We start from the raw sequence: 9,778 nt of genomic DNA, 5'->3' as shown, positions 1-9,778 counted from the left end.
TTAGGCATAAATATTGCGCATATATACTTTTCATATTGTTGTATTTTATCTTTCTCTACAAGTTTTGTATGTATTATAAATATCAATGAAATCCTACCCACAATGTGTGGAGAATTATTTTCTAATAGGAGTGGATAGGTAAAATGACAAAAGACGAATTTACCCTCACATTCGAGTCACATGTCAAGGGTTAACGGACCTTTTTAACGGAATTTAGACGGAGGGACTCGGTATGCTTAAATGAGATAATGGAGGGATGTTGTAAGCAGAAGAAAAATTAAAGGGACATTGTTCACTATTTGGTGTATAATGGAGGGACCAACGGCACAAAAAAAAGTCTTATATAATTTATTAATATATTAATAGTAATTAATTATTCAAGAATATAGAAAAGTACTACGAATATAGATTTACAAACGTAATTCATTGAAACCGACTGCATAAAAGCAGATATGTGCACTCACACCACCACACATATCCCATTCTCCTAAATTATCGCAAACCAAATTCCATGGCATCTGAAGACACCGTTACAATCCCGCCGGATATCATCACCGACATCCTCCCTCTTTTTCCGGCCAAATCCGTCGGCCGTTTCCGGTGCGTTTCAAAAGACTGGCTCTCTCAACTTTCATCACCCCAATTCATCAAAACCCATCAAAACACAATCAATCAAAACCACATCATATTCATCTCCCCTGATCTTTCACTCAATTCACTCCCACTCAATCACCATCAACAACAACTACTTTCAGCATCACCAACAAACCTAAATTTAAAATCACCTCATGATCTCAATCTATTCACTTTCCATGGTTCTTGCAATGGCCTTGTATTAGCTTCTTTTAATGATTTAATATCTGATCGTACTGATCATACACTTGTTGTTTTCAACCCGACAACTAAACAACTTGTGACACTGCCGGTTTCCGGTTTTGAAATGGTGGATAATTTGTTAGAGATTGATATCACATATGGATTCGGTTATGATTCAGTTAACGATGATTACAAGGTTGTTACAGTTTCCTATTTTCATTTTAACTACCTGATACCACCTGATTGTATGTCGGTACACGTTTATAGCCTTAAAACTAATACTTGGAAACCAGTAACTGATTCACCTTATGATCATTCTTATGGTAAGAGTGTACCAGGTGTTTTGGTTAATGGGTTTGTTCATTGGTTTGCTAACAAGGACGATTTACAAGTAATCGTTGCGTTTAATTTAGCAGATGATAAGTTTAATGAAGTGGCGTTACCTGATGTTAGTATCGGGTCGCGTATCGGGTCTAAAATTTGTTGTAGACTTGTTGATTTTGGTGGAAAACTTGGTATATTTTTTGAAGTGGGTGGTATGATATGGTTGATGAATGAGTATGGGGTAAAAGAATCTTGGACTAAGATTATACTCCATGGATTCAATGATGTTAATGTTGTCGAGTCGATTTTGTATGACAATGGAAAGATGTTGCTGTTCACGCGAGATCAAATGTGGATGTATGATGTTGAAGAAGGTAAAAGTTGTAGACTTGTTGATACTCGAGATCTGAAAGATTTTAAAGTTTGTGGTACTTATGTTGAAAGTCTCGTATCGCCAAAATTCAACTGAACCAACTATGGCGCCAATGTTCAGCTGAACCGACTAGGGCGCCAAAGGTCAGCTGAATCAGCTGAACCAATTAGGGCGTCAAAGTTCAGCTGAATCGGTTAGATAGCAGTATGTTTTATGTGACAAAAAGTACATGTGTAAAAGTAGGCTTTAGCCTTTAGTTTATGTATCGACTCATGATAGTTATCATACTTAAACTTTGCGGTGTATAATTGTTTTGAAGTTTGAAGAGGATGTCATTACGAGACATCTGTAAACTATTTGTAGTTTATGTTATGTTTCTCATCGAATGTAGATCAGTTGTGATGTTCTGTTTGTTGTTTCGAACGGTTTTTGGATCGCATCTCGTGCTATGTATTGCCAAGAGTGACTGCAGAGTGTAATAACAGAGCTAGAACATTGTATGAACCTATCTGAAACAAACTCATACTAAGCTGACAGACAAATATCTATTTCAATCCAAATAAATAGTTATTATGATCTTAAAACATTGAATATAAATAAAACATTTTTTAAATTTTATGCTCCTTCATTTTGGTCAAAATATAGAAAGCGTAGTATCAGCAAATTAAAAAATATACTACGTACTTTTTTAATGGGAGGTGATACTCACATACCAGTTTTTGATTCATACACACTTTTTACCATAAAACTTACAATTATGTCCTTAAATTTATCTTGGGACTTGAATCTCTATTATTGTAAGTAAGGATCAATATTGAGTGTGTGAGTATATCTCTTTTTTTTAATGTATCTATTAATTGGCAGTGATCGCATGACTTTTCATGCCTATTTTGTTAATTTTAAAGCAAAGCATCACATAAATGTATAGTACAAATATATATTTTAATAACACTCATTTAAATCGAAACAGCTCACAATCAGGCATGAACCTTACATGTAATCACAGTATCACATCACTAATTTACAGTATATTAAATTGTAGAGAAAATATTAATTGAATAATATATGTAAGTTCATGTAGTTATATGTGACTGATATTATAAGATTAGTTGTGATGTTCTGTTTTTAAAGGGTTTTTTCAATCCCATCATGTGCTATGTTTTGACAAAAGTTTCTGCAGAGTTATAAAATAGCATAGAATATCATATGAACTGACTTGAAACAAATTCATACTAAGCTGATAGACAAAAATTTGACTAGAATTTTTTATTTATTTTTTTTAACGGCGAATTTTATTAAAATTTGACTAGAAATTAACATGTTTCTGTTGGGGATTGGGTTGAAATAGTCGGTCTGCCAACCCATTTTAATCGGCCAATATTTTGGTTTTGAAGCTACAGCTAGGCTATTTGGTAAATCTTCTAAAGGGCTTCTATTCGTAAAAAAAAAAAAAAAAAAAAAAAAAAAAAAAAAAAACCATGCATTTAATAAAAATGTAAAGTATTCAAGTATAACATCTATTTTTGTATACATTATTAATTGTATACATTATGAATTGATACAAACTTGATTAACAAAAATGTATAACTTTTGCTTAAAATACAAGCAACAGGACTTTAATTAAGTTTATGATTAGGATTCACGGTAAACTGCAGAGATTTCAGGCTTATGTGTGTCAACATCATCTAGAAACTCAGATCTTAACTTCATAAGTAATCGACCTAAATAATTGAGACCTTCGCCGTCTCGACCACCGCCCCAAAAAAGATCGTGCGGAGAAGCTTCAACGAGCACACACCCTGCTGTCGATAAAAGCATCGAATGCAAATGTGGGTAAATTGAGAACTTGCATTTTAAAGCTTTATACATCACCTCTGTCTTCACACTTTCCCAATCAGACCTTACCTGCATAACCAATGTGTTTATTCATTTGCTTATGAATGGGTCAAATACTTCAGCCGGGTCAGATACCAAACATTACCTAATTAGGTAACGGGTTAACAAGTCAAAAGTCACCCAAAGTGTATTTTTACTCCATACACAACCCGATAACTTGATTTAGTCAATAAACTAGAATATTAATCTAACATTATTCATATTTAGCACAATATTTATATTAAAAACTACAGATATATATGAAACGCGTAAAGAAAACTACAGATATTGGAAAACTGAATTTAAAGAGTATATAACATACCATGGCTGGATACTCCCTTTGTAATTTCCTTCCCATTCGTGCAGCTTCTTCAGGACTCTCTGTTAAATATATTGCTTCAACGTAACTTTTAGCATCAGGATTACTTGACCCCATAAACTTATGTGCCTGCTTATTGTGAAGAAAAAAAAATAAATCAACATCATAGGAATCATTATCAATATTGTAAAAGTCGCGAGTCGGGGATCAGTTGGTAGGGACCTTGGAGGGACGGGTCGGGCGTTGACCAATGTTGACTTTCAGTAATAAATAAATTGATCATATATACTACACATTAACAAAAATATTTCGAATAAATCTAATTATAAAAAATATTAAATTCAACAACTTCAACCTATAAGTCATAACATGAACAGCTACAAGTGGTTCAAAATTTCAAATTATCACCTGATAAAAGTGCTCTACACTTGACCAAGTTACATAATCTCCAGTTTCATCAGGCAGTTTGATTGGATGAGGAGAAAAGTTCGAGAAACTCCCATATAGGTCCCACGTCTTATAGAAAAATATAATCGGAGAATCATAAGGCGATAAAGATGGATCAATGGTTGTGGTTTCATCAACTGATGGAATGACAGGTGTCAAATCAGGTATCGGTTGCAAGTATCCACTAATAAGCATATCAGGTCCTATCTGCATTTTCAATCAAGAATTCAATACTCAACATCTTATAAAAACTTTCCATTTAAAAAAAATAAAATAAAAAAAAAAAATTATAACCAACCTGCTCATACGAGACATCAACTAACTCTAACGCTTGTGTCATTTCAACCATCCCAAGTTCCCCAACTGGTGACGGAGCGTTTTTCCCGCCAATTATTTTCGGAGCAACAAAAGTGTGCACCTTGTGTATGACGCCAGACGATATCGCCGATGCCGATAACGTCCCACCGCATTCCCACAGTATCGAAAGATGCCCCCGATCATAAAGATAGTCAACGACATCTTTAGGGTTTAAAATGTCAAATTCAACAACTTCAACGCCTTTAGATGCAAGAAACTTCTGGAAACTTCTTCTTGCACCTCTCTGAGTAGCGACTATTGTCGGCACCTCTCGAACATCCCATAAATGAGCAACTTCGGGAAGATCGAGAGTTTGTGACATAACAATTCGCATAGGTAAATGTCCACCTCCATGTCTCGGAGTTAAACGTGGATCTATATGTATAATCAAAAGTAGGATTTAATCAAAGATACATCCAAAATTGGCAGTGATAATAAACTTAAGAGATATTAAAAGTTGCATACTATCGTTGCGTACAGTATTTCCTCCTACAATAACTGCATCACTTCGACCACGTAATTCGAAAACTCGAGATCGTGACTGTTTACTACTTATCCACGATGCATGACCGCTACTAGCAGCAATCTTCCCTATTATAATAAGAAGAATCAGTGAATAAATTAACTTAATAATAATTAAACTAAAAAAGTAATGTAAATGTATAATACTAACCGTCAAGGGTCATTGCATACTTTAGAACAGAGAATGGGACTCGAGAAGCCGATCTATATAACAAAGGAGCATTGACAACGAGACAGGATTTTAGAGCATCCTATAGAATTACAAATATAACATCAATAAGTGTATGAGTAACTATATATTACAAAAAAAAAAAAAAAAAAAAATAAATAAATAAATAAAATAAAATAAGGATATAATACTATCAAGTTTGTTTACCTCTATGGAGACATTTCGTATGTCCTCACCGAGAACATCAACTTGCAGTCCTTCATTTCTTAATGTTTGTATTGCTTTTCCACGTAAATGTTGTAATGGATGTCTGATACCTATAACAACTCTACTGATTCCTGCCTATGAATTTATCATCAGACACATGTGTGTGTGTGTAAGAACGGTAACGATATGGAGTTTTTCCTAGTTTGGATCATATAAGCCAATGGATCTAGCTTACTTTATAGTTTTATAACTATTAGTTTTTATAAGTCTATTAAAGTTTTATAGCATTTTAAGCAAAAAAGCCAATGAAACTACAACTATTACTTCGTTAAACCAAGTCGTGCATATACACCAAAATATGACCATTCCCATCGGCGGGTTATTGGTCCGTTATTCACCTAGCCATCGACCACACTCGATGGCATTTCATCGCCATCGGGCCGCCATTAGCATTTTGTGATTCAAAGTGTGGTCACAAAGCATATCCGATAAAGAAGATTAAAGGGATATTCCTAGAATATACCCTTTCGACCGTTGGGTTTTATAAAAAAGAAAACGAAAATTAAAAAAAAAAAGAAAAAAAAAAGAAAAGGAAAGAGCCGTTTGCAACGGATAATTTTTTTTTTTATTTTTTTTTTTTTTGTGTTTTTTTAATTTAACTTTATCCTACCTCAAACATTATAAAATCCATATCATGTCATTTTTTATACAATTTCACACTTAAATTTCTATCCCTCCTCCAAAAAATTTCACTACAAAATGCCCCAAAAGAATACCAAATCACAACCCAAACAAGACGTGCAAATTCCAACTTCTCAACAATGTGATCCTTTCTTTCAAACAATTACTTGAATCTCAACAAACTTTCGCGTCACCATCCGGTTCATCCTCCAACCCGCAAAGCTGTTTATTACTTCAATCTCAATTTTCACCACTCATCAATCTTTTCTCATTCCCACCCGACGACCCACGTAGCTAAAATGTACATGCATATATATTAGCAATCACAACAACAAATCGCGCTTACCAACCCTACATCACAAATTTTCAATTATCTCACATACCCGACGAAGAAGTTGAAAAATCCAGCCCCAAAAACGTACCCGTAACCCAAAACGTACCCGAAACCCAAAATGTAGCCACAACTGAAGATCCAAAAGGAAAAAAGGTACACCAAAAATATCCTTGGTCCGACGCGGAGAGCCACATTATGGCCAAAACATTAAATCCGCTTGTTGGAACCGCACAATCGAGGGACTCATTTTGGACGTGGTTCGAAAAGAGGACAACGCGCAAGTAACCGAGCCCCGTCGACCCGATCAAATGAGCTTAAAATGGAGTAAAAAGCAAAAAGACATTAAATTGTTTATTGGCTACTACACCGAATTTCAAGCACATTGGCCGAGCGAGGCACCCGACAAAGATATTTTGGATGCGGCACGCGCGAAATTTAAGCAACAACTCAATCGATCTTTTGTATACGAAGAAGCGTCGCGCATTTTAAAAGATTGTCCCAAGTTTTTAGCCACAGAAGGTGTCTCCGTCAACAAAAGAAAGACAATCGACGAAGAAGTATTTGAATCAAATCCTATCGATTTGACGGAGAAAAATCCAAACCGACGTCCAACCCGCAAGTTAATTCGCTCCTTTATTTAGTCAAAAACCACTACGACGTCCACCAGGTCGTGCTAAATGCCAAAAAAGTTCGGGCTCTTCGGACGCGGCTTCTTGACTGTCTTTCAGACGAAGACCGATAAAAGATTGTTGATTCCGCAACAGCTACGAGGCAAACAATGGATAAGATATACGAAGAAACTTCTACTTGTACAATGTCAAAAGGTTTAAAACTTCTATCCAAGCCGGTGTCAAGTGACTTGCCCCGAAGAGTACGACAAATGAGGGAGAGGGCAAAGTTAAAATTTTTTTGACAAAGATCTCGAGCAATCTGACCAAGAATAATTCTACTATTTATTTAATTTCACGTTTTTAATTTAGTCGACTTCAATTATCAATGTATCTCAAATTTTTTCCCAATATCTATATCTATCTATAGTTTCTATTAAAATCCTATAATGATGATGTCATTATTAGGCTAATTCTTTTGTTAAAAGTAAATCAAAAAACAAAAGAAAAAAAAATCTAAGCATGGTGGGTGATATCATTAAAATCTAAATAATTTTGAATTAAAATTAAACTTATTAATTAATTATTATTATTAAATCTTATTAATAATTACTTTAATTACTAATATTAAATAATTTTGAATTGTTTTAATTACTAAAATTAAATAATTTTGAATTAATTTAATTAATTAATTTGAATTGAATACGAGAAGATATAAAAGTTACGCAGAAGGAAACCAATTCTAAATTTATATTTTAATTTACACCTTTAAAATAAAATGACAACTAATATTATCTCTTATGATTTGATGTGGATTGTTTAATATGCATTTTAAATGGTTGATGAAATGCAGGCTCGGCCCTGAGGGTAGTACAAGTTGTACATTTGCACAGGGCCCAAATTTTTAAGGGGCCCAAAATAATCTAAAGCCCAACAACAGCCCTGACTATTTTTTCCAAACAACGTAATAGGCCATGCTTTGAAATAGGCTAAGATCTTAAACACTCTGGCCCAACATTGTAATATTATCAAAATGCCATCAGACTAATGATTAAATACCACTTAAAACATTATATGGTCAGCGATGTGGGAATGAAACTCATATATTACTGTATCACCTTTTCTCTTCACTTATCTATCTACATTCATATTTATTTTCGTGGCTTTAATTTGAGGCAAACTAAAGCAATTAAATTCACGCTAACCAATCCCAATTTCTTCAACTCAATGATATTTATTTATGTTAAGCGTATACGTATTGTATAAATATATATTTGTTAGCCTGGATGTGGGTTATCTTCATGCTTGTATCATTAGGTCTACTCCTGTTAAGCTATTTGGTGTCCAATAAGCTTGAAATCAGAGGTATAAACCTCTACTTACTACCACATACATATAAGTACACTTTTACAATAATTATTATAATTTATAATTTATGTTTGATCTGACATGCTCTTTTGGGTAATCAAAGCTCTACAACACTGTTACGTACATGATTTTTAAGTGTTTTGAGGTTGGATCACAGCCTACAAGCTCACTAAGGCCTTTTTTTTTTTTTTTAAATAAATCCTTACACAAGTGCTTGACTTTTCCCGATCCAAATATAAATATAAATCCTTACAAGCTCACTGCGTTTTTTTAAATAGTTTATATTGTTCACTAGGGCCTTTTTTTTCGCCTCGCTCAGGGCACTCAAATTCTCGGGACCGGCCCTGATGAAATGTTCAGCTGACGAGTTTCTTAGTAGGACTATGTGGTTCCACGGGTCATTAAAGTAAATGACTTTAGCATGTACGTTCACCTAATACCTAAAACATATCATTAAACTGTTTCGTTTAAACAAATCCGTGATTCAACGGGTCATTTCACTAGTATACTAATTAATCTCAATCGAATTGTTAAAACATGTTTTGAATCATTATATCCATTTAAAAGAGTCAAAGATTTCTTTACTCGTGCATCATCATCATACACTACAAAAGAGGAGTATATCAAAACATTCTTACACAATACTTAATTATTATAAACATATCAAAGTAAATGGAATGAAAAAACCTGAATAAAAGAAGACACAGCAGTATAATCTCCATGACAATCACCGGGTTCCATATTAACATAAGCAGTTGCACCACGGCAATATTCTCCGGCAGCTTCAACCGCCTGAACTTCCGCCGGCTTTGTTCCTTGCGCATATAGATACCCTTCTCCAACGACATTTTTCCCTGTAATTGCTATCACGCAACCAAAATTAGGATGTGGTGAAGTGAAACAAGCGGATTTGTCGGATAACTCGGCGGCGCGTTTGATATACGAGGCGTCAAGCGCGTGGTGTTGGTCATTGAATTGATTGATGATTGGAGATAATGCTTTGCACGTGAATTTTGGGGTTGTAAACCCCACTGATATTGTCATCGGAGATCAGATGTTATGAGGGTTTTGTGGTGGTCGGAGAAATTGGGTTTGATCGGTGTAACTGTATTTGTTTTGATTGGGTTTTAGTTTTGGACTAAAATGGTCCTCAAACTTTCTCGTAATTTCTAAAAAGGACAAATCCCAAAAAAACGACTCCGTATAAATTAACTTTAATTATACCGTACGTAGTATTTCTTACTATAATTTTTATTTTTAAATGAAATTATTTTAATTTAAATTAGTTAGTGTATTTTTTTAATATTTGAATATACTTTCCAATTATTTATTAGGCTCTATCAATCGAGAGTCAACATCAGATGTTAATTTATTGGCG

At 34.2% G+C, this 9,778-nt stretch overlaps 2 protein-coding genes across 2 annotated transcripts; one reads left to right on the top strand and one right to left on the bottom strand.

Annotated features, from left to right (window-relative positions):
* The first annotated feature begins 475 nt into the window (after positions 1–475).
* Positions 476–1,908, top strand: LOC139847978 (F-box/kelch-repeat protein At3g06240-like). Its single transcript, XM_071837719.1, has one exon. The coding sequence runs from the start codon at positions 512–514 to the stop codon at positions 1,607–1,609; it is 1,098 nt and encodes a 365-aa protein (XP_071693820.1). The 5' UTR covers positions 476–511; the 3' UTR covers positions 1,610–1,908.
* Positions 1,909–3,001: 1,093 nt separating this feature from the next.
* Positions 3,002–9,489, bottom strand: LOC139847892 (riboflavin biosynthesis protein PYRR, chloroplastic). Its single transcript, XM_071837622.1, has 8 exons — positions 9,088–9,489; positions 5,410–5,544; positions 5,185–5,284; positions 4,977–5,102; positions 4,453–4,886; positions 4,116–4,361; positions 3,711–3,836; positions 3,002–3,418 (listed from the first exon to the last, which is right to left on the bottom strand). The coding sequence occupies exons 1-8, from the start codon at positions 9,442–9,444 to the stop codon at positions 3,146–3,148; spliced, it is 1,797 nt and encodes a 598-aa protein (XP_071693723.1). The 5' UTR covers positions 9,445–9,489; the 3' UTR covers positions 3,002–3,145.
* Positions 9,490–9,778: the final 289 nt, after the last annotated feature.

This window comes from Rutidosis leptorrhynchoides, chromosome 5 (genome assembly GCF_046630445.1).
Source record: "Rutidosis leptorrhynchoides isolate AG116_Rl617_1_P2 chromosome 5, CSIRO_AGI_Rlap_v1, whole genome shotgun sequence".
NCBI classification, from domain to species: domain Eukaryota; kingdom Viridiplantae; phylum Streptophyta; class Magnoliopsida; order Asterales; family Asteraceae; genus Rutidosis; species Rutidosis leptorrhynchoides.
The sequence above is the reverse complement of the archived record's forward strand: the minus strand, read 5'-3'. Positions and strand labels throughout refer to the sequence as shown.